This window comes from Chlamydotis macqueenii, chromosome 10 (genome assembly GCF_036417535.1).
Source record: "Chlamydotis macqueenii isolate bChlMac1 chromosome 10, bChlMac1.mat, whole genome shotgun sequence".
Lineage (NCBI taxonomy): Eukaryota > Metazoa > Chordata > Aves > Otidiformes > Otididae > Chlamydotis > Chlamydotis macqueenii.
This window is the reverse complement of record NC_141565.1, coordinates 8,536,945-8,563,669: the sequence shown is the minus strand read 5'-3', so window position 1 is coordinate 8,563,669 and position 26,725 is coordinate 8,536,945. Positions and strand designations below refer to the sequence as shown.

General features: G+C 36.3%; 1 protein-coding gene across 1 annotated transcript in view; it reads right to left on the bottom strand.

Moving 5' to 3' along the window:
- The window catches only part of CACNA2D3 (calcium voltage-gated channel auxiliary subunit alpha2delta 3), a 432,124-nt gene that overhangs the window by 245,401 nt on the left and 159,998 nt on the right, over window positions 1-26,725 (bottom strand). Inside the window, exon 6 of the mRNA XM_086755496.1 lies at window positions 16,599-16,761. Within this exon, the coding sequence (XP_086611622.1) occupies window positions 16,599-16,761 (163 nt within the window). The remainder of the gene's footprint in view (window positions 1-16,598; window positions 16,762-26,725) is intronic.

The following is a 26,725-nucleotide window of genomic DNA, read 5'->3' as shown; positions in this document are numbered from 1 at the left end:
AGTAAATCTGACTGCTGCTAAACAAAGACAACTATGCTGTAAAATACTTAATGCACAACATTCCAAAAGGGACAATTTTAGCAGAGCTGTTGTCAAAGTGATGTACGATAAATGCAAGACACAGCCTTGGAAATAAAAGTCATCCTCATGGAAATTTCTCAAGGACAGATCTGTTCGCAGATCTTTACAAAAGCTGTTTAAAACACAAGACCATTCAAACCTGTAAACTAACGCTTCATGATAAATGTCTAATTCCTATTGCCTAGATACTCAGAGAGACACAGAATTACAGAAACAGGCCTACTTAGTTACATGACACAGTGCAGGAAGGACCAACAAATAAAGCATTGAACAGGAGATGTTAAAGACCACCTGGTTTTACATACATATGCCTGTTACATACAACAAACAGAGGCAAGAGAACATTTAGAAAGAAATGTTTTAGCATGCAAAATGCATTACAAACATACTGGGCTATAATAAGCTAAACCTAGATGGCTGCATTGGCAGGAGTATCAACATGGTATGAGTGTGCAAGTATCAGATAAAACAGCACACTTATCTATTCGCAAGACAATTCAGTGTTTCTCATCCTCTTAAATCAACATTCCCTTGCTGCTGTAGTGCTTTATAATCCTTCTGTAGCACTCCCTTCATAGCACTTCTTCCTTGCACAAAAGACAATTTGCACAATTAGAGTAGAATGGAAGTTCTACTCAAACAAAAGTAGTTGGAAAAAGCCTCACAGATATGAAAATGTTCAGCTGGTTCCAGAAGTCTGAAGCTAGCATTAAAACATACTGAAAACACTGAGCAGATGTGCAAACGCATCTCGGGATGAATACATTACAAAATCAGCTATGGATTCTTAAACACTATTTGCTCCTTCAGGAATGTGCCAAATAAAAGCTGCAAGAAAGACACCTAGATAAACAAAGTACAGTGTAAAAATGTCTTTGTAAGTTTTTAGCCAAACAAGATTTTGAAACAGTTTATATTCTAGCCAAGCATACCAATACTTGACCAGAAGTGTAAGCCTTCTTTTCTCCTCTTCACAAAACACAGATCCAAGAAAAATCAAAGGAGGATCTGTGTTATGTAGCAGGTCAGAGAGACAAATTATTACTGTATTCTAAAATAGCAGACAAAATGAATAAAATGTATCTTTGGATAGACTTCTATGATTCTTTCCCTAAATGTCAATCTTCTCCACTCCATACTAAACGAAAGCTACAATTTTTACATTTCCCATACAACCATTTAATAATATGTTTTTGCATACTCAATCCTAAACTTTTTCAGAAACACTGAACTATTACATTGATTACCACTAAGCGTACAGGTTAAGAATGCTTTTCCAACATAGTTCATGGAGAAAATAAAGTCTTGAAAAATCTTTAAATAAAGCAAAATAAACTGAACACTGAATAATATGTCCCAATGCATTCCTAGGATATAAATTCAGTCCATTTTAAAAAAATCTTACATTGAATCATGAGATTTTTTTTTTCTCTAATATATTCCACGCTAAAAAGTACCCTGGGTATTTTTGGAGAAAGCTAATTTCAAACTTTTCTTAAATTGAAAAAGTATGTCTAAATGATCATCCATAGTATTTCCTTTTTATCCTACAATATAATGTGTATTTTGTGTAAGAACTTTTCACCATCACATTCCAGACTGACCTTTCAAACAAGCAACACATTACCAACACTCCTTTAAAAGCCAAATGCAGCTGGATGATGCAACACTAATTAAGGTACATGTTTAACTGTCTCCTTACTGGTTCTGCAGTTGTGACTGTCTGGGGACAGATCCCATAATTTCAGTGCTGACATGCTTAAAGTTTTTTTCATTCAGTAATACTAATTGTAAACAGGTGAGAAAAGAATTTGCTTCACCTCTACGGATGCTTGCGTAAAGCAGGTAACACCTAGGATAATAAAAAATGAAGCTGAAATAACTTATCAGATTTCTATTCAGGTAAGCACCCCAAACACAACATACCTCCAAAGATGTTAGGAGTATGGGCAGTAAGAGTGCTTGGGTTAAAACTAGTTTAAAAGTCTTGGTTAACCATAGATGAAAATGTATTCTCAAGTTCAGTAGGTTCACTTTGATTCAAAGAGAGGCTGCCAGTGCTTTGTTTCTTATTCATATTCTCAGTCTAGTGATACTTTTGTTTTTGTGCTTCATTTACTTCATTCTTGAAATTTTTGTCTTTACTGGATTCCATGCTCTTCCTCTACAGTTCAAAGGATTCACATGCCATTTCTCTCACTGGTCATGCCAATATAACACCCCTCAAAGCGCAGCAGCAAGTGAGGATGAAATTCAGTCTGAACATACTAACCTGAGACATTTCCTAAAGGGTCAGTCAGTGCGACCCAGTGTGAACTTATCCGCATGGAACCTGGGGCAACACACCTCCCTGTGTTACTCCACTTACACACATACCCAGGTCATCACAACGCAGGACCATACTGAGATACCGGTTCCAGTGCTGCAAGTCACAGAGCTGAAATAGCACGGCAGCAAGCATGAGCTAACGAAGAGCCTTATAGCAGGATACATTATCTGCAACTCCACACTCTTGCAGCAGCCTTTTAATGCTCTCAGTTGAGATCCAACGCACACTGTAGATAAGCCTTCATACATTCCTACACGCGTTACCTAATACCCAGGCCCAAGAGGACAGGAATAACAGTGTTAAACAGATGCTGCTTCCAGTCCTTTACGGTGGGACCTGAAGCAGCTTCTAATGAGTTAATAAGTTAATAATCAGAGATAATAATACAGAAAAAGGAAAAATAAAAGAGGAGATAGAGTAATTTTCTACCCTTACAGGCCAATAGTAAATTATTGTCACTTTCTTGTCCCAGAAGCAACAAGGAAATAGGGGAGGCACCATGGTTAATTGACATGTCTCAGGTCAAAAAGCATCTTGATATTATACCCGAGATTAATATGTGTGCATTAACAAACATTCATTGGCTCACATTTGTCCAAAGACTAAGCCAAAGCCCAATCCCAAGTAACTAAGCAACAGCTGCTGAGTAAGGAGTGGTAGAGAGCAGGGCTTTTTAGAGGAAAATCTTAATGTTACCAACTAGCCTGTATCTGACATCTAGTTACCATGGTGATGTGGATGTATTAGAAACATAGAGATTAGATCCACAGCCAGAGACAGACAGATTAGGATACAAGAAAGATAAAGCACAGCACACATCTTGCGTAGTGATGCCAACATTTTCAAAAGGCTTGCTGTTAAAGACAGAGAATTGGGGAGGGGGAAGGAAAAAAAAAAAAAAAATCTAAAGCCCTTTGCAAGAACAAAGCAGCAGCCTGAGTAGACTCTGGGAATCAGATCTGAGGCAGAATTTGAGCAAAACCAGATGGAACAAATGGAGAAGCCGGTGCATCTTTGTCCAATAGCCAGTAAGAGTTAAAACAAAGAAATATGGGAAGATTGGAAATTCTCTGCAACCTTGACTAAATCAGTTAGGCTAAAAAAGTTCCTTTTAAATTAAACAATGAGCACAGTTAGGAAAGACAGCGCAAACACTGTCCTAGAGATCTTAAAATGTGAAGACAAACAATTGACGGGAAGGATTTCAAAATATAAATATAGTGGTCCAGGACAACATGTGGCCATGACTATTTAAATAACAACTTCAGGATGTTGAATTTTCAGAAGCATAGTCCATAAAATCATATACGACAGTGACAGACAAGATTTTATTTCATAATTTCACACCTTGCAGGAAAATGGTTTTACATATCTGCTAGTTGCAGATTATAATCTTTCTGCATCACTTGAGAAATATATTTTTTTTTTTGATTCTAATATTCTAGAAAATAGGTAATCTCGACTTTGACAGCCACTTGGAAGGCACTGATAGGAAAGTATGACTGAACAATATTCATAGATCTTTTTAAGTATCAAATTGAAAAAAACCTCACTTAATCAAAAAACGGTTGTGGTTCATCACATTTCAATATCTTTTAGAGAAGGCTCTATTACATGCAGCAGATTTTTTTCTCCTGTGCAAGCAAAACTTCTGATTAAAGTCTGCATTTATTGACTTGTAGTGCATAAACTCATCTTCCAGCATGCAGTGAAAATCATGCAATGGAAATGCCATTTGACACAGGTGATATTCTTTACCAGACTCTAAACTGTTCAAGCAAAACTTAAAGATAATTTGTGAAGTCTAAGATTTAAGTTTGCAATGTTTCCAGCATTGAAGAAGTAAACGTGGTAAGCAGAAAAGGACAGACTAGACTTGATGCTTCTGTTACTAAAGACACTGAGTTCAGAATTATTCAAAGTTGTATTGCATTCATACCATTGTAAATAATTTCTTAAAGTACTAGTGTTTATGAAGATAGAAAGATAGGAATGAAACAACTGCAAGAAAGAAAACATCTTGCAATAGGACAAGGAGTAATGGGTTTAAAGTAAAAGAGGGTAGATTCAGACTGGATATAATGAACACATTTTTTACAGTGAGGGTAGTGGAACACTGGACCAGGTTGCCCAGAGAGGCGGTGGATGCCCCATCCCTGGAAACATTCAAGGTTGGACGGGGATCTAAGCAACCTGATCCGGTTGGAGGTGTCCTTGCTGCTTGCTGGGGGGTTGGACTGGATGGGCTTTAAAGGCCCCTTCCAACCCAAACTATTCTGTGATTCTACGACCTACAATCCAGAAAAGAACATGAAAGCACACAAATAATCAATTACCAACTTTCTGTTATAGTAGTAATAACAATAACACCACCCCCACAAAGCTTTTAAACAAAGGTTTAAATCACAAGATATAATCTATACTTTCAACAGTCAGTAAATGATATGTGACAAGAGAGACAATGAGAGGCACGAAAGACAGTACATGCGTGCTACAAATAATCATGTCACAAGCAAAGCTAAAAGAGAGAGATAAAGCCTATTTCTGTAAGAGTATTGTAAGCTTGGGAAAAAAAAAAAAAAATCAAATAAAATACACTAAGTCATTGAAGAATGCTAAATATGGGCTTTCCATAAGGAAAACAATTGAATTGTGAAAATAATGAGAACAACAATAAAACTTGAATTGAAATCCATAGGATAATATAGGATATTTATAGTCATTTTGTCTCTGAAATGAGTAAAGTCCAAATATACTTCAAGACTTGAAGGATACTTTTTAATAACTTATTTTGTAAATCCATATTTACTCAGAACGATTACTGTTACAGAGCCAAAACAGTTGCTAATACTTGAATGTATTTCGAATGCAATGGCGGGGAATTAGCCTCAGTGTGGTATTAATTTAAGGAAAAATTTAGACTATTATTAATTAAGACTTCTTTATCTTTTTACATATTATTGAACTTATAATTGTATTTTACATTCATGAACCATTTTTTAAAAATGCTGATGACAGCTTGAGACTCTCAGCAACATCTTGTGCACCTTATGTTTGTTAGTCAAGTTGACATAAACCATATCTCCTGTTGACAGAAATGCTTGAAAATATTCATGGACTTCAACATCCGTCACAGAAAAACTCTGCAGTTATGGAAAGCACTGATAAAATCCCTTCCCGTACTTAAAAATCACCAGAACAGCAGCTATATCACAGCATAAGGATGGAAAGAACAGACGGAAGACAGTCAGACAGACTTCTCTAAGTTAATATTTATATTATTGCTTTTATTTTTCAAAGCAGCAGATTAACTCTTGGACTGTATAACAGTGATCATCAAATTTTATTTTCTGTCTCGTTTCTTCTGCCCTGTCAGTAAAGACAGAGCAACACCTACCACTAAGGCTACTACTTCATCATCTAAATAAATCTGGATAGATATATGACAATCTGCAATCTCATGTAATCTTTTTCTTTTTTTTTTTTTTTTTAACACCTCAAACAAAAAGGATTTGGAGACATGTGCCTATGCCCACACTATTTGCCAACTGCCTTAAAAAAGACCTTCCCTGTAATATACCTGTATTTCCTAATTCAACAGAGAACCAGGCCTGACGATGTAAAAATGTAAAAGTATTTTACTAAGGCACCTGCCAATTTATGATAGCAGAGATTTCATAAGCTAGCCACTCTCTAGGCTGTGATAGGTTTTTAGCAAAGACCAGTCAGTCTGGTAATAAGAAAAAAATCCTCCTAGTACCAAAACAGCAATAGGCAGAATGCACATATTGTAATCTAACATCAGGGGTAGGAAAGAGGGAACTGTTATTAAGGAGAGACTTTTAAAAGTCAATTTTGATTGTTTGATTTAAACCGTATTGTCCACCTGTTCCCCTCTCAAATACATTGCAGCAGGGAATGAAGACTTAGTCAATTACAAAATTCACAGAAACGTGACTGTGATCCCAAAATCTATTTTCAAATCATGTTACAGGACTATGAAATATAACCTTCTTGATGTAACAAAGGAAGGGAAAATTCAGTCTTTTATACTGGTAGATATCAATGAAATGTCGAAGTTGTAGAAAAATGCTAAGAGAAATGCATTCGGTATAAATAATGTCAACACTAAAAAGAAATCAGTGTAAGCACTGTGGTAAAAGTTCATGTAACTTCCTTAATTCAAAATGTACTCATATAAGAAAAAAGGTGAAACATGGTTCAATAGCACAAGCTCCATTCTCCATTATAAATGAAAGCTGGAGAGTAACTTTCCAGACTCAACACTTTTGAGGAAATTTTATGCTTTATTTTGACATATCATTACTAAAATCAGTAATTGATTCTAACATATTTTATTTTCCCTGCACAGAGCATACTTTCTCCCTGAAACAGAGTCCATCACCTCTTAGATGGGATGGTTATTGATATCAGGTTTCTAAAAAAGGAAAACGCATTTGAATAACTATCTGCACGTGCCCAGGCACTGACATTTTAATTCAGCTTGAGCAACAAGCAGGAAAGCAAGAAGGTGCTTCAAAGTGCCTTCCTGAATCAGAAAGCCATTTATGGAAGACCGTTATTGTAAACTTTACTGTATGTAAAGTCTATAACTGTATGTTACTATGCTGCTTTTGTGCATTACCCACTACATCCTGCTCTTCCACATACCAACCAACATTTCACCTTGACAGTAATCAATTATTTTCACAGAATCTAAGAATTCTTCCAAGTTAAGAGTAGACATTTCCCTGTTTAAAATAATTTGAATAGACATCATTGTAAATCAAGCTAGGCAGAAAAATTTCCAAAACTGAATATGTTCAGAACAAGCCTATTCATTTGTACCAGCACGGTGCTTCTGCTTGTGTGCATCTGGATCGACTGGCACTTAAGTATTCATGCAACATTCACCCCAGGACTTTTCTAGGAGTAAAGCACAAAAAACCCAAGCTAAAAGATATAGATGGTAGTACCACAGAGCTTTGAAGCATAGGCTTCACTCCTCCCACACAGTACAGTCGTTCAGCGAGCATTAAATTTTAAGATCATGAAAAGCGATGGAACATAACTGTTTGTGGGGAGGCGGCACGCACTTCGTCCTGTGCTGGAGAGAATCAAGTTGCTGAGCCAGGTCTAAAACTCTTCAAGAGTCACAGAGTTTAAAGTGAGAAACTGTGCCTCAAGCTATACAATAGAATCCCACTGGAAAAAAAAAAAATATGGGAAAACATGCAGACTCTAAAATAGCGGTGTACAAAAACATGTCTCAAAAGCTGTATGTTGTATGCTTTACAAATGGAAGACAGTGCAGAGCTGCAATCTAGCTATCTCTGGATAGGAAGCAAAATAGATACATTAACCTTGTGCTGCATCTTAATAAATTAAAATCCTTCCGATTCAGGATTTGATAACTTAGTTGCAGAAGCATTGTCACAAAACTATCTTGCACTCATAATATTTCCATGCAATACTCCAGTGAATCATGCATATACGTCAACATCTTTTGGGTTAAGAACAGACTGCACAGCTCTCCATTACGTAGCACAGATGTGTTTATATGTCTTTTCTTCTGACATTCACTAGTGATGAAAATAAATTTAAAATAATTAAGAGCATTTAGAATTTGGAAATCTACTGTTTATCTGGTAGTAAGTTTGGACTCTTTTCTCAATGACTTTTAATAAATCCAAAAAAAAAAAACCTCAATGGATAACTAAGTCTTGCAAAGCTGCAGAATGCATTTAATTCCACTGTCAGCTGTGTTAATAGGATGAAGGTTTACCCTCTAGGAAATGTTCCTCCATTACAAAATTTGGCAAGTAAAACAAGATTTTATATATACAGTAAATTCGAAATGACAACAAAGGCAAAAACTCCCACTAGTTTAAATCAACTTATATAAGCCTACTTCCTTTCTATTGCCAAGAGAAATTATTTTCCTTCACGCTTTTTTTTTTTAAGGCAAAATCAGACATGTTGCTCAAGTTGCATCTTATCTGATCCCAGTAAAGAGATTCTCCTCTTTCCCCAGTGTATCTCTATTGGCACTTGTCTACCTTCTCCACCATCTCTCAGAGACTACCATCCAGAGCTGGTAGATAAACTCACATACAGTAACCCCCAACCTGGTTCTGTCAAAATTATTCTATTTTCAAACACTTTGCTGGGAAAAAAAAATGATCTGATTACTTCAACCAAACTAGTTTTGGGAAGTGCTTACAGCATAGCTTATGACAGCTGGTTTGAATGGAACAGTAATACCCAACAAGGACAAGTGGCAGAGAGCAGTAACTTCTTATCCCCCAGAAACCTGCAGCTGACATCATACATCCAATTGTGCCTTGAGACACCTCACAACTTCTCCATAGGTATTTCATCTCAAAAAACAAAAAGGTACAGAAAGCCTTGTCATAATCATAAGCACAAAGGAGAACAAACAACAACTACCTCATACAAAAAATTGAGATATAAATTCAGGACTGAAAATAGGGGAAAGTGGTTTTTTGTAAGTGGGGAAAAAAAAATTAATGAGAAAAGGAATGCAATGTGCAGTTCTGAAAGTGTTAATACAGGCCTAAATAGGAACAAATGAAATAGTGCAAGGATAAAACTATGCAAGTTCACCTAAGAGTCAGCACAAAACTAGGCCCGAATAACCACAATCATTTTTTGATTCTTCTTGGGAAGACAAAGAAAGGAAATGGAGGTAGCAGATACTTAACTACGAAAGAAAAAATTACCTCACTCTAAAACACATCTTCATTTTTCAAGAACATTTAGCAAAGTTTTCCTTGTGTGCATAGTATTTTACTCCAGACCAAATCTGGATGCAGACCTATAGTGAAGATTTTATGAGACATAGGAGTTTTAGAAATAAATAATAATTTCATATTTGAAAAATATCTCAGGTACAGAAGTCTCTCTTTAGATCTAAATTTCTTACAGTGAAGAAACTGAGCATGTTTACTCTAGAAATTCAGTAACGGCAGAGTAGTTTTTTGTATCCAGCTGTGATTAGAACCCATTTAATTCTATTATTCTGTTTCTACTATAAAAGGCCTGCATCACTTCACTTTTCATTGTATTCATTTGTATCTAGGGGTCTGAATGAGATCTGTTTACCCATGTGAAAAAAAAATATATTCAAAGCAATCAAATTATAGAGGTACGTACCCAAGGATCATACTACCTACTGTTGATTCCCAGTCACAGGTTGTAGACACCGAACTTCTAAAAATCCAAAATTCTAACTACTTAATTTTTAGTAACAACAAAACATAGTTAAACAAAAGATTTGACACTTTTTGAGAAAATATATAGTACACCAACTGTCCTTATAAATCACTACAAATTCTTACACTCACTTTACAGTTATTCTAGAAACATTAAAGTCTTAGAAATATTCAAGAAACACTGGAGTAATTTTCCAGACATAGAAAAGAATTAAAGAGTCTTCCAGACAGGTAGGTGTCTGCTGTGACATATCTAAGTAGCTGCCTGTTTGCACTCCTACGGATGAAAGAAGCAACTGAAGTCTAATACTGATTTTGCAACAATAATTTCATTGACTTCAAGGAGTCCAATTCTCTGGTTTACACCAGTACTTGATAAACGAGAATTTAGTGCCAGCTAAATTAGATAATCAGTTATGTTTGTTAGTGAATTATTCTAACTCTTTTTAATGACCAAGAGCACTAGGAGAATGAGAAAGTAAAATCTGCAAAGTGCAAAAGCCTGCAATTCTGAGGACCTAAGAGAAAAACAGAAAGGTGCAATAGAAGGATAGTTGAAAAGGCAACGAGTATCCATATCTAGAAGTTTCTGAAGTACTGAAAAGAGAACCTGGGATTTCCCCCTTTCTACAAACTACAAATGTAAAGTTTATCTTATCATATAAACAAAGACTAACTGCAAAAGCTCAAAAACAGGAGTTGTTTTCAGCTGATGTTGAGATAATGTATTTATCAACATCCTCGAATTTCCGAGATTTTACGCAATGCTAACATAAGCAGATGAGATCCTGCTGTGTGTCACTTCTGGTACTGTACTATGCCATACTTCACTTTTCAGCAGATCCCATATTTTAGAACTGTCTGAGTATATATCACCAAGACACATTCATCCTCACCCTGGTTTTCGTTTTCATCTACATTCCTCTGGAATCCACATTTAGGCAAGTATTCCTAAGTGTCTTCCAAGAACTTGAAAAAAGTGCTAAGTGTAAACTCAATAGCAGAAAACATGTCATTGCTGTCCACAACTATAGGTAAATATGAAGTAATGCAGACTTAGAAAAATAAAACTGGAATAGGTTCATTCAGCTCAGATACAGCATGTAGTTTGGACAAAGAATGTAGGATTTGAAGAATTTAAGACTAGATTTTCATACTAACAAAAGGTGAAATACTACTCTATTTTTCTTTTACTTTTATATGCTCTCAATATCTGCAAGATCAGATTTGAGTGTTCTGAAGCCTTCTTTTATCATACCCTTGTGTACATAAATCCCTTATAGAATCCTACCTTTTCCCAGTGGCAATCCTACTGCCAGAAACCATGTTCTCCACGGATGGTTGCCAGAAAGCCTAGCCCACATTCCAACTGCTCACTTTTTAATTATATGTCACATTCCTAGGTTCTTCTAAATATACTACCAGCATCTCAGAAAGTAATAAAGCAAGTGTTGAAACTATGTAAAGTTTAAATCATTGATCATTTTTCATTATCATTAGTTTCTTCCACAACAGTTGTTTAAAATATACCAATTGATAGGTTGACAGGTATATCGGAGTATCTTTGGAAGGCACACCTATGGAAGTATGTACGCAAGATACGTCTGAGACAGTAGCATCTCCCAAATCACTTACATTCTAAAAGAACAGGATTGAGATAAAAAATAAGAGATATGAAAACTCACTTTGGTGCTAATATATAACTCATGTAAACAAACTTTATTTAAAAAAAAAAAGAACAGCAGCTTAATTAGGCACCTATTCTCATACCTGGACTTCTGCCTTGGTACTGCATTGTCCAAAGTGGATTCAGATCAATTCTGTATTTACCAAAACTACATTTTCCTTTTAACATGGAAAAAGTAACTTTCTTCCTCCCTTCCTTTTTCATTTATGTTTGTGTATATATATATATATATATAGATACACACACGAATCCTTTTCCCTACTTTCTGTCAGAAATCTGTACACAGCTGATAATTGCCAGTTACCAAACCTGTGGATGGAAGAAAGAGCTACTGCTTGCTAAGACAGTTATCACAGAACTTGTTACTTAATTATATATCCATTGTTTTCAAGGATACTGCCTTGCAAATCCTGTGGCTATGGGCAATGAATACACTTTGTACTTAAAGAGAAAAAACAGAATGCACTGACAGATTTTGAGTCTCGATCTGTGCTTAACATTTCAAAAGCAAAACATTATCATGAGCAGTCATTTTCAAGAAAAATGAAGGAGGCCAATTCCATCAAAATGTTCTGTAGTTTAAAAGGACCATCAGTCTTGCTGTGAAACAACCTAAAGCTGAGAGAGGTCTCTCTCTATTGACAGACATAAGCACGCTTATCTGTAAATCACAATCATCCCACTCTTTTTTTTTTTTCTGAATTCCTGTTCTGTATATGAACATAGGAATGCTGAAATAGTATTTTCTGAGCCCCATAGGCTTCATATTCTAATGAACAGAAACTTTTCTGGTTTTGACATTAATTGATGTGCACTGTAAGATACTGAGAAACTGGGGGACAGGGGTGTGCAGAAAGGAATGAAATGTATAAGAGCACATCAATAATCAGACCAGTTCTTCATATTTTACAATGATGATCAAAATGCAAAATTGTGATTCTTTATTAACTCCACTAATTTACTTTTCCTTCTACATTTATAGTAGGTACGTGCAAATCTGTACTCAGAGTTACATGTATGCTTACAAATTAGGTTAGCAGCCTTTTTTGTGGCTCTTATTTTCCCTTTCAAAATGTTCCACATTCAATTTTAATTTCATAGTTTTGATATTTATGGTATTTTAGCTTTCTTGATTTAACTAAATGTCATGAAATGTGCTTTGCTTTTTATTTTCAGATTCTAAACTAGATGATTTCCTTAGAATAGGAATTATTTAGTCCTCTTGTTACCAATAATATTTTTAAGCTTTTCTATGCAGAGGCTGAAAGAGCCAGAAGATACATAAAGAACAGCAATATATTTATGTCCCATGATTTTTTTAAGCTAATCTCATTTAGAGCCTACTTAGGGACTATGAACATTCACTTTAGTGATTCTACAGCTGGGAGGGGTCACTATGGTCATGTAAGCTGACCAGAACAAAGTTTTTCCCCAAACTAATTCTAGACTATGTATTAGTTCAAAAACAAACAAAAAAGAATCTGGTCTGGATTAAGGGCTTGAGATGATGGACCGGAGACAACATCCTTCTAATAAACCCTGTAAATTGTTATAATAATTAACTATGTTCATTTAAAAAAAAAAAAAAAAAAAACAAAACAACACACACAAACAACCCCCCATGCCTTAACTGAGCTCACATTTGTGCAATTTGCAAAATAACAGAACCCAATTTCAGCCATTGGATCTTTTTAAATCTTTGGCAACAAGATTATAGAGCATGGTATAAGTAATTAACTGATTAATTCTTAAATCATCTCTTGAATAAGCTAAATAAACTGAGCTCCTAGAGTCTTTCAGTCTAAGGCACATTTTCAAACCACTTGATGACTCCTGTGACTCTCCTCTGAACTCATTGCAAATCATCAATACCTCTACAACTAAAAAACACAAAACAAAAGAAAAAAACCCTTAGAATTAGCTTACAAATAAAAAGGTCATTTTTCTATGCTGACTTGAGAGTCCTGTGTTTAAATATTCAATGATCACACTTGTCTGTTTTCAACTGTGAGTTTGGGCTGTCATTTTGCCTAGTAATTCAATTAAAAAAAAAAAAACCAAAAACAAACCCCACAACGTGGAAATGAACTAGAGGTGTTTTCTAAAGAAATGGTGTTGTGCAGACACTCTGTTGCAAACCTATCAATATCCACTGCCTGTGCCCTCAGGTTAGGATTTAATTAACTTGTTATCACCCCTCCACATTACAGAACTGAAGAGATGGGCAAGGAAAGATATAAGTATACATCATCTTCTGGTAAGAGCAGCATTCCCAGACATTGTCAGTCTCCAAGCCGAGACTATCATGTCTGTGTGTAAGGATAATGTCAGAAAGAAAACAGATTTCAGCAGTTGGAATACATTTAAATGATAAAAAATGTTTTTCTGCAGCTGCATGATTTTGGCTGGTTTGAATTAGACAAAGTGGAAACAGGGATCACAGAGCTCTATCTTCCCCATCTGTACACTCAGTCACTGCATTAGAGGCCAAAACAAGATGCAATAAACTCTTTGACTTTGAGCTTTAATTTCAATTAATCAGCATATAAGAATGTATTTATACACAGCAGTACTACCTATCACGTAACTGAAGGTCCTTTAGTTTTACTATTCTCACTAACTACTCAGGTTATTGTCCTTTTCCAGAAAAACAGGACTGCCTATATCCCTTTGCAACCATACTTTTTTACCCCTCCGTAGCAGTTCTAGAATTCATTAATTTATAGACGGCATCAGTTACAAAAATATTAGGACTTGCACAAAAAAAAAAAAAAATTGGTAGCTTTAGAAGCTTTAAGCATTTTTCAAATATTTTCAAAATATCCTGTATTAATCATTTCACCACCTTTCAAATACTCTCTAGGAAGATTTGTTATTTTGTAATCTCTAATTTAAGACATTACTCTATTATTTTTGGCTTCTCAAGATTCAAAGATCTCAAAACTTCAAAGAGTAGCTGTCATTAATTGCTTCTCTTACCAGCCCAACCTATCTGAATTAATTCTTCCATTTGCAATTACACAATATCCTTGGATGAATTACCAACAATTGCTAGCCTGGAATGTATTACAAGGAAAGCATTTAATGTATGTTTAGCTGTCTTTTGGTATAGTTAAAACAAGGAAGAGGAACCAGATAATGAGATTAGGCAGCTCTCTAACAGACCAATGACAAACACACTGTAGATGTTGTTCCGAAACTTTAGTCCTTTCCTTCTTATTTTTTCTTTTACTACTGGCTTGAGAAAAATAAACAGAAGGATGCTGCATAAGCACAGTAAAATTACAAAATTCTGCTGCCTGATCAAAGGGAAGTGGCAAAAGGAAAATGACTAAGCGCCTACCTGAGTTCAGTTGCATTCACAATTTTTAGAGCCCAGTCCATCACCTCTAATATCTAACATAGCTATTTGTTAGTGCTATGTGCTACCCAGCACCCTTGACAAATAGGGGAGCAGAAATCTTAAATGTAGTTTATTCCTTCTAAATATTATCTGAAAACTCATAGCAGCTGTGTATACAGTCATATACAACTAGAATTATTCCCAGAAGCTTCAGAGCATAAATCTAACAACATATCCCCCGCCCATCTACCCTGTATCTTTCAAAGACACTTCTAGCTCTCAGCAAAGACAGAATGTAACTTGTAAGTGACAATTTAAGACCCGTTCAACTGACTTAGAGATTCCAGAAAATAATTCATAAGAGTAAATGTATTCTACCATATTCTATGGCAGAATATATGCAAGTCGGCATATGAGTGGCATCCAGGGGATCAGGCCCAGCCAGCACGGGTTCACGAAAGGCAGGTCGTGCTTGACCAACCTCATTTCCTTTTACGACTGGGTGACCAGACTGGTGGATGAAGGAAAGGCTGTTGATGTGGTCTACCTGGACTTCAGCAAGGCCTTTGACACGGACTCTCACAGTATTCTCCTAGGGAAACTGGCTGCCTGTGGACTGGGTAGGTATACCCTTCTTTGGATAAAGAATTGGCTAGGGGGCCGTGCCCAGTGGGTGGTGGTTAATGGAGTCAAGTCCAGCTGGCAGCCTGTTACAAGTGGTGTCCCCCAGGGGTCAGTACTTGGGCCCATCTTGTTCAATATCTTTACTGATGACCTAGACGAGGGGATTGAGTGTACCCTCAGTAAGTTTGCAGATGACACCAAGTTGGGTGGCGGTGTTGATCTGCCTGAGGGTAGGGAGGCCCTTCAGAGGGATCTGGATAGGCTGGATCACTGGGCTGAGCTGAATGGCATGAGGTTCAACAAGGCCAAGTGTCGGGTCCTGCACTTTGGCCACAATAACCCCATGCAGCGCTATAGGCTCGGAGCTGAGTGGCTGGAGGACTGTGAAGAGGAAAGGGACCTGGGGGTGTTGGTTGATGCTCAGCTGAACATGAGCCGACAGTGTGCCCAGGTGGCCAAGAGGGCCAACGGCATCCTGGCCTGCATTAGAAATAGTGTGGCCAGCAGGAGCAGGGAGGTAATCATCCCCCTGTATTCGGCACTGGTGAGGCCGCACCTTGAGTATTGTGTTCAGTTTTGGGCCTCTCACTACAAGAAAGACATTGAAGCCCTGGAACGTGTCCAGAGAAGGGCAACAAAGCTGGTGAGGGGTCTGGAGCACAAGTCTTATGAGGAGCGGCTGAGAGAGTTGGGATTGTTTAGTCTGAAGAAGAGGAGGCTCAGGGGAGACCTCATTGCACTCTATAGCTTCCTGAAGGCAGGTTGTGATGAACAGGGGTTTGGCCTCTTCTTCCAGGCAACAAGCAGGACCCGAGGAAATGGCCACAAGTTGTACCAGAGGAGGTTTAGATTGGACGTGAGGAAAAACTTTTTCTCCCAAAGAGTGGTCAGGCACTGGAATGGCCTGCCCAGGGAGGTGGTGGAGTCTCCGTCCCTGGCAGTGTTCAAGAGGCGGCTTGATGAGAAGCTACAGGATATGGTTTAGTAGCTGTGGCAGCAATGGTAGTGGGAAGACGGTTGGACTAGATGATCTTACAGGTCCCATCCAACCATGTGATTCTATGATTCTATGAAGTCTAATATGCAAATCATTGACCATATTAAATTGCTAAAGGCTTTGCCACAGAACAAAAAATATCACAAAATTGTCATACTTGAAGCATTCTTCTGCTGAAATTCCAGTTTAATTGCAAACTGGTAAACATATACACAATATATAGTTAACAGTTTCACTTTAAAAGCAAGGAAGTTCCTATGTTCAGCCAGCAGAATGATTAAATAAAACAGCTCTTTTCTTACCCTTATTGTACATATTGGTTGGTACTTGGACATCACTCAGACTGATGTTCACAGGCAAGTTATTGAAGTGGTCATTTGGCACTAGAATAAACTCCTTCCCCAGCTCCAGATAGTTTCCTTCTTCATCTCGTTCATTTATGAGCACAGCATTGAAGTATTCATACTGCAACAGAAATCCACATTCAGTATTGAGAATTCACATTCAGCATAAAAATATGAAGTTTGAATATTTTAACATATCTATAAATCCATTGATTAACATTTACATGTACTCCATCTAGAATAGACAAACAAGATATTTTTATAATCTCTCAGATTCCTTTTATACTCCTGCTACAGGGACATTTCAGAAACTGGATTTATCAATATATCTCAAGAAAATCCCCTATAACCTCAGATCCTGAGAAAAAAATGCCCTGAAAAAGTTAACGGTAGCCCAGCAAACATCCTGAACTAAAAAAATGTATGCACTATTTTAAATACAAATCTTTCTAGATTTAAATAATTCCCTGGATAATTATTTAATTATGATCTCTCCATTTAGCTTATTTCCATCAGTTCAAGAACTGCTATCAGTGCTATCAGGCCTTGAAAAACTAAGTGTTTTTACTTCACCGAAATATTAACTAGAGCTATTGTTGCTTACCCAATGCATATGAATGACATTTCCTAAAGAAAAATATCCACTTTACGTTGAGTTTTAAAAATGCACATCATAGTAGGTTTTGTCAAATTATATATACTTTAATATGGATATATAAACTTAACAGTGACTTATTTTCAACAATAAGTTATTGTCTGCCTGTTACAGATTCCTGAACAGTATTTGGCCTATTTTGTACAGAACTATAACCAGATAAGCAAAAGGAATTTAGATAAAATTATTGATTTCTTTATGACCTAGTTTAACCAGAGATTCTATCAAGCTTTGAAGGCAACAAACAATGAAGACTACTTTTTTAACCCCTTAAAAAACCTTAACCTTTGTCAACAGTTTGTGATGTGCTTCTTAATTGAAAGAGAGTAAAGTTGAGTGTCTTTCAAGAATCTCTGATTTAAATGAGTCTCTGCCCTAACTATCCATTTCAGAGCAAATCAATATAAATAATATTTAGACATAAATCTATGCATTCTAGATCATACATATCTATATAACCCGTACAATGATAAATATATTATACCACTGATAAAGCTAAAACAGACCAGTAAGTATAAAAATTTAAAAAGCTTTTCACAAGCACTCTTTCTTGTTGTGATATGTAGCTTAGTTTACTAAATAAGAATTAGTTAAAATCTTACAATCTATACACTTCATTAAAATGCTTGATAATTTAACCAGTATCTTAAATGGACGCTTACTTGGAAAGTAAGCTTTCCATATCCTGCTCTTTTAGTTTTTAGTTTTTCAAAATGGCCAACTTGTAGTTTAGATTTTAGATAAAAGTAGAATACAAAAGAAGTCACTCTATATTCGCTGAATTTTGAGGACCCTTTGTGTATTGACAGAAGTATTCAGACAAACTCAGTGTTCCACACACCATTAATCACATATAACAAAGATTGAGACACATCAGTATTTGAAAATGAATTTAATAGAAATTAATCTGACACAATTAAACATTTGACCTTATTTTACTTTAATTTGTTTATATTGAGATGAGCCAAATAATCTGCTGCACACATATTGTGAATATGTACAGCTATTCAATCCTAAAGTTCAGAGAAAAAAAAACAAGAGTCTCTTTTTTTTTTTTCCTTCTCCAGGAGCCACAGATAAAGTAAAGAGTAGAGATATCATTTGTCTAAAGCTGTAGTTTCATGAATTAAGTAATTCCAAAAGTTATTAGAACTATCCAACAACCCCACAGATGCTACCCTTCTCTATGCCGTTGGGGAGATTGTTACTGTTATAGATTTGTTTCTTCTTGTACAAAAACCAAAAGGATGAAGAAACGTGATCATTTCCAAGAAACACCAGTTCTCGTTCTATCTGGGAGAAATCTTCTCCATCTCTGCTTCTTATCCAGGTTTATCACGGATCATTAACTGCACTGCATGCCTGCCGCCCACATGTGACAGCAGCTTTTTCAGTCTACCCTTTCTGCAAGAGCCAGAGACGGTTGGCAGAAGACTTGAAAGCCCAACTCGTATTTCCCATCTTAGTAAGAAATAGAATATTCCTTCCAACATTAAACCATGCACTAATGACTGTTGTAAAATGCAATTCTACTGCAATTCAAAGCACGGAAGAAGTAATCTGTGCAGCTTCTCCATGATATATTAGATTGCATCTGAGCCTGAAGGAAAGGCTGATATTCCATCCCCTGGGAGTATAGTGATAAGTAAAATTATATATTTCATGCTTCTTTCTTGACGATCAGCTCTCTCTTCATGCCTCCTGGACAGCTCAGTTCCAGCAGGGTGAGGATGATTGTTTCATCTTGCTTACAAACCATTTGTCTTCTTGTCCTTAAAGACATGAGTTTGTTTTCCTGTTTCTCTGTTGAACATAACACCACCTCCACAACTACTGGAGGTAGAGATCAGCCATTGTGTTGCTTTCATGTTGCTTCTTGACTTTATAGGTCTTATCAGGATTGTCAGAGAAATCAAATGTGTTTTGGATTTTTGGTTTTTTGGGTGTTTTGTTTTTTTCTTTTTTTTTTTTTTTTTAAAGACCACCATTGAAGGCACTCACTAACTCCTAAATTTAAAATAAAAACTGTATTTAAATATTACACTTGAAGCAAAAGGTGAATACCTTTGAGGATAAAAGATTCTGTACTAAAACACCCAGGAATATGTTTTTCTCCTTTAAATGAATTTAAGCTATGTATCATGGAATAATTTCTACAGTAATTCACATACAGACTTAGTGATTTCAAGGATGTAAATTTACCCAGCCTGTAAGTTTTATCATGCTTTGGAAATGGTAGGAAAAATGGACAAATTTTAAGTGTCAGAATATACATGGCAATCACCTCTAAAAGAATATTATTTCCTTTTGTTCAGTGAGTTATTTCCTTTACCAAAGGAATAATTAGCAGACATCCTCTTCCATCATGTTCTGTAAGTGGCAAGGCTAGCCAAGTATTAAAATCTGCTATATTCTAAATAAATGAAACCACTCGTTTCACAATTTAGGACTGATTGTTTCTTTGGTTGATTTAGCATTCACTGATTTATTGGTCTGTGTTTTCTCTTTTCAATTCTACAAGTATATACATAATAATATTATTTGTGTAGGCTTTTTTGAAGCAAATTGTAGGATAAAATAGTCCTTACAGCATTATAGACAATTAGTATTTTCCTGGGGTTTCTTTCTGTTTTATTTAGGGGAGTTTTGGGTTTGCTTTGCTGGCCATTTTTTTGCAAGTGAGAAAGCTACAGAAACAACATTATTTCAGACAGTCCTGCAAGTTCTAAGGTGTCCTGGTTTTGGCAGGGATGGAGTTAATTTTTCCTCTCAGTAGCTGGTATGTTTTGGATTTTGTGTGTGAAGAATGTTCATAAACACCCTGATGATACCAGTTGTTGTGAATGAGACCAAGGACACCGTCCTGCTTTCCAAGTCTCGCTAATTTGCAGATGCAGGAAGCTGGGAGAAAGACAGACAGCATAATTGATCCAAACTGGCCAAAGAGAGTATTCCATGCCATAAACGTCATGCTCAGTATATAAGTGGGGGCAGGCGAGGGTGGGTATCTGCCTTCCTGGCATCCATCCTTCCTGCTTGTTTTTGCTGGCATCGTTCCCCCTACCTTGCTGGCCCCCTTTTGCTCCTTTGCTCGCTGCTCGGTTTTGTTTCCGTGATCGCTGCTCGGGACGGGCTGTATCGGTCATTGGGACATCGGGTGGTGAGAAAACACATATTGTTCACTTTGTATATTTTTGATATCCTTATATTCTGTTATTATTGTAGTTTTCCCTTTTATTTTAGTAAATTGTCTTAATCTCAACCCACGAGTTCTCCTTCCTTCCCAATTCTCTCCCCCATCCCCCTGGGGAGGGGGAGAGTGAGCGAGAAACTGTGTGGTGATTTGGGCTAAACCATCACATAAGGATTAAACATCAGGTAATACATACAACTCAAAAATACTACAGAAAAAGATCAGCATTTAAACAGAGCTGTTATACAATATCTTCTTTTGGGCACTTTCCTTCCAAGGAAGTTATTGTGTGTGACAGCTGAAAGGTTATAGAAGGAAAATGAAAAATAAAAAAATGGAGAAAAAAATATTAAAGGAAATCCATCTGGCATTTTGACAGTGCATTCGAGACAATGCCCAGGGGAAAGAGGATAAAGTCCTGCTTGCTGACAACACAAATACTCTACCTACTAAGCTCTAAGAGAAAATTACTTCAATTTAATCTTGTCAACAGAGGTCAATCTTTGATGTAACCTTAACAAAGTGAGTTCTGAGTGCACACAATATAAAATGCCAAAAAGTTATTAGTCTAATAAATAACAAAATAATTATTCAAGTTAGGAGCATAGTTACCGTGACTTGGCCAACGGGTGAGTTTACACTAACCTTACATATAGACTTGCATGGTGAGCATTTAGCTGAAGAAAAAGCATTCAAAAGAAATCTCATTCATATAATCTATTTATATGCACCTCAAGATCTAAACATGAACTTTTATAGTTCTGTGCATTTAAATTTCCTCAAGTAAACACACTGGGTTTTTTTTTTTGTTTGTACATTCCTGAACAGCATCTGCATAGTTTTGAATGTCTGATCAATTATTTTGAAAGTCCCCCATTGTATTCTAATGAAGACAACTTAGAGCAAGACCATAACAACTGGAGACAAATAGGAATCGCAGTTTTCATGTGATACTAATATTTTACCCTTGTGAAGAAAGCCTTCTCAATGCAAGCCAATATAAACCAATCAGTAGTGCTGAACAGAACAAGCACTGGACCGTTCTTCCTCAGCAAGGAGCTGATCATATTTGAGATACTCCAGAAAATCATATTGCTAATAGTCTGCAGAACCCTGGGCTGCTCTAACATACTGGTATGATCATAGCAGACAAAGACTTAAGGGGCTGTTACAAGATAAATCACAAAATTCTTTTACAGATTCATTCAGGCTGACTAGCAAAGGCAAGCGTTATTTTGAAACACCGTGAGATAGACTCAGTCACAACACAAAAGCATATGCTGCATCATTGCGTAGGATGGCTGCCACGGAATATGTTAATGATGATAAAAATTAATTCATTCAAAAGGTATAGTAGAAAAATGGTGAAGTGCAAAGTTTGTGGCATGCAATAAGAACCGCAGGGGTAGGTTGCAGGAGAGAGCTGATCTGTAAGGCAAGAAGAAAACTTTGAAGCTATCTTTTTCAGTTTAGTCACTTATTTTGGCATAGTATCTCTATTAAACAAGCACCTTCGTTACAATGGGTACTTTGCTAAGACAAGACATCAGTAACTTAGATATAATACTGTAAAATATTGTACATGTTTGCATAATAGCAGCATTGTACAAACTGTGGTAGTAAGTGACATTCTCCATTTCCTTTTACATTTATCTTAATGTAAATAAATATCTTGTGATGCTTAAATTATTTATTAAATATTTGTTAACACTGTAAACAGCATATTTATTTAAATATAAATATTTGCTCTGTTATTTAAAATAAAGATACATTCTAATGCAAATTTTCTTTACAACTTACAGAGTGCTTGGCACATAACATTAAACATCTATCAGCTGGTTTCATCTTATTTTAAAACTAAGCATTTTGATCCAAAACAATGCAAGCCACAATTTTAGTTTGATACTTTTTTTTTTTTCCTGTAGTACAGAAATTATTTTTACCAACACAGCATTTTAAAAGTCCCACTCAGAGCTAGAGTGGGAAAGGTGTAAGGAGGACTAGAAAGGTGTAAAAACACAACTGGGAGTGACTGGCACTAATGGGTGAGCACTATAGCAGTATTGGGGTTACACTGATAATTTTAACTACGCAAGAACCATTTTCACAGTGTTTCTACAACCATATAGCTTATCTAAAGACAAAGCTGGATGTCTCTGACAGACACTAAATCAAGGAAAGTCTACAGCAGTTGCATTGACCTCAAAATGCTAGAGTACCTGAGGAAAAAAAGTACTAAATAACATGGAAAATAAAGAAGAAAGCAAAACCTAGCATTAAATAGCACAGACACCTAGAAATGAACAATAATTTTAGTATCTATAAGAGTTTCAGCAAAACAGCTACTATCATCAGTGAGTTAAGAAAAAAAAAAAAAAAGAAAATTTCTTTTCTCGAGACTCTGACAAGTATCCTGGAAAAGGCAGAAATATTCGTGATATGTAAAAAAACAAAATGAGAAAAATTATCCATTCTTTCTTACTGCAAAACACATTGACAACAGTCTCTGCTCTGGTATTCATGTGTTAACAAAGAGGTAGATGTCTGAATGTATTTCGGTTTGTAAGGCTCAAATGTCTTCTGACAGTTGTCCAGGAAGGAGAATTGATATTTTGAAGCATATGATTAAAGCTCTTGAATACAAGTACTTAGTCTGATGTTTAGCCAGCAAGTATAAAAGGTCATAAAAGCAAACTGCCTCATTCAATAAAAAGTGTTCTGAATTCTAAAAAGCTTCTAAAATTGAGAAAAATGTCATCTCTTGTTGTAAGATACAATCTTTATAATTTCTGATTATTCTCTGAAAATTCTTACTTGCTCCTCTGTAGGAACTTCCAATGCTATTTTCCTCTCTTTTTTTCATGTGTCTATCCAACAGCAAGGCTCAGAAAACACCTGGGATTTGAAATGCTGTGATCGGTCCCACTTTAATTATGGAACGAGTACAGAAGTGTTACCTGCATCCTTGCAAAAACAACTGATCTGTTTTCTACACAATCAGATTAAGATGACCTCTCCCCAGGCAATCCATTCCCTCCCAGTATGATTACCCTATTAAAATTATATTAAAACAGGATAAATAAATAATACCTTATTAGAGTATAAAATCAATTATATCAGCATGTAAATTGATAACACATCAAGGTCTCAAAGGTCTTGTAACTGATTCACTGAAAGTGGCAAGTAGTAAGTAATTATGACAGCTATTTTAAATCACCCACTAAAGTTCAAGAGAGTCACTTTACAAGTTTCAGATTAAGCCCCCTTTACAGATATTAAAAAAAAAATATCTAGTTTTGCATACAAAAGCTCTCAAGATTCTTTCTTTGTGACAAGGTTGAACAAAAACTCTTTGATCACTCTTAAATGTAGTAAACATAACAAGAAAGGAGAAAAAGGTTTCCACAACAGGCTTTCACTTGGACCTTTTGGACACCTGTATCACAAGCCTTACTGGAGATCTAACAGTTTTACTGGGTCTAGAAATGCAAACATTCAGTGTGTTCATTTTCACACACATAAAAACCTCCAGTGAATACTTTCTGCTAAAGAGCAAAACAAATCCCTATTCCGGTGGCAGCGTAATTTCTCCCTTCTCCCAATGGACACACGTTAAAAAGATACCAGTTACATCGACGAATAAGTTCAGAGCCAGATATCACGCTCCTACAGAGCTGGAGTGAACCATGGAGACAAGTTACTGACAACTTCTAGAGCAACTTTAATCAAGAATTTCATTACTTAAGTGAATCATCTTGTAACCAGAATACAATAATGGCCAAGTCTGTGCATTTGTGAAGGTTGAGTGTTTCAAAACCACAGAATTACCGCATGTGAATACCAGAAAGCCTGCATCCCAGTCAATGAACTTACTCTCTAACACTGTGAAACAATAAAAAGGCAAAAATGCCCAACCTGGAAAATCTACCAGTATAGTACTGTGGCCCTTTGACAAGGCTTATCATTTCTCACACATATTGCTGAGAGCATGACAGGAATACTTCTGGGGCTGGGGCAGCCCATTCTTAGTTGCACCCAAGATCCACACTCCGGCCTTGGCACAGGCAGAGCTCCCTTGGGTCCGCACTTCTGCTGGGGACGCATCTTCCCAGCTCGCTTCCAAGGGACATGGTAGAGAACTCTACACTTAATGCTTCCAGTTAGTAGAAATATACTAATAGAAGAGGCTTGTTTTTCTTGATAATAAACATGAGAGGTCTGTTGGGCTTTATTTAAACCACACTTTGGAAGAAGCTGCAATTAGCCTAAAACTTTTCACTCCAAAAGGACAAGCTCTGTGCAAGAGCAAAGAAAACAAGGGAAGACTAATAAGCACTTCTGAACACTTGAGGATGTTAAAACACTTTTAAACACATTTGTATCAAGCTTGCCATTACTTCCATGCCACAGTAGTGGTGATCCTCCCTTTTCAGACTAGGAAAACAGAGATACGTTTTACTGTAATAAATTAATATTTTTCAGAAAATCCTCACTATGCCTCGTTTTATTTTAAGATTAAAAGTAGTGTCCCACTGATGTGGGTATAGCCAAAACACAGATGCAAAATACCTACAGCAAAACACATGCTGACAGGTTGTCAGGATGCCTGAGGTGGGGGGGGCTATAAAATCTCCGCGGCTCTGTTGAGCAGTTGGCTCACATGCTGGAGACACAGACACATGCTGGACAAGGCTTTCAGCTACTCTTCTCTTTTAAAGTCTAAAGACAGAAATAGAAATGCAGTTTGATACATAACAGAAATAGCACCTTGATTTTACAATATCTGTTCATTGGGGGTTTTTTTAAACATATTTAAAAAGTGAGAGGGTCATTCCTCACTAGAGTAAGGAATGGGAAAAGAAGCAAAAAAATCAAGTATGTGTGATTTTTACAGGATTAACCACTGACTTCTATTGGCCATTCTCTGGGCATAAGTTTAGGCATATTTAGGTATTTTAAAGGTACCTGTGACATTTAAAAGGTGCACTGAGTGCAATTTAAAGTTTGCTCCATTTACCCTCATGCTATTTCTGAAAAAAAAAAAAATATTTCTTCCCTCTAAAGTTCATAAATTCAAATATTCTCAAAACCAGTTTTAGGGGGCTGATGCTTTTAAACAAATTATATCCTTTGTGTATCTTTATAGATGCAAAAAACTTGCAAGATTTTGCCTTATATGTAATTCCATTTTCGTTGCTAGTTAGAACCACAAGACTGCTTCATGTCTCTTTACACCCCTGTAGATCATATCAAGCTAGTAAACAGGTAGGATCAATAACTTCTATACAATAATTATGTAAAAGACTATTCTGTAAAAGAAAATAGCAAAATTACAGAATTGCTTCCAAATCAATGCAGTAATATTTTCTAAATTTTCTATCTTACCATAAGGTAACCAATGATGGGCATTCAATATAGAACATTTTAGAACCTCTCCATAGAGTTTAAAAATGCGCTACAGAAATAGAAAAGCGAACTGTTTCACAAACAGACAAGCTGAAAAGCTTTAAAGTTAAATCAGTGTAGTTCCACGCATGTTCCCCTCATCTGACACATTCAGGTTGATGACAACCTCAAGGCTGCTTCTAATTATCAGTGGAGACGTATCTGACTTCTTTTTACAATCATATGCCCTAAGTGCCTCATTCCTACTTCGAAGCAGGAAGAAAAAAAAAAATGTTTCTCAAGCTCTGCATCTTCTCTGTCTCCCACGAGAAGCAACTTTAACCCAGACTCCTCACAGTCTAAGGCACGCATATACTGCTGCTCTGTACTCAGCGAGAGCTGTACTGTCCCCTCAACGAGATGCACTCAGGGACGGGAGACAACCTATATATAGTGTTTTACTGGGTTAGTGGTTAATAACCATCCGTAAGAAAACAGAAAGTAACAGGCACTTCACATCCAGCAGTCAACAACATTTGAGCACTAACTGTGGCTCTGAATGATGAATTAAATATGTACTTTACCAGTCTTTTTTTTTTTTTTCATACCAACAGGGGATAATCAAAATAATTAAATACTGAATAACTAGAATAGAGCAAAATTTCACGGTGCTCACTGCAATTCAAGGTTTGTTTTGTTACTCCCAACCACCCACCATACATACAGGAGTTTAAATTAATATTATTGACTACACAAAGGAAAGAAAAAGAACACGTGCAACGTTATTGAATTTATTTTGGAGTAAAGTGAGAGATGAGATGTTGAGCAACTGAATGTACACAAATCCTCTTC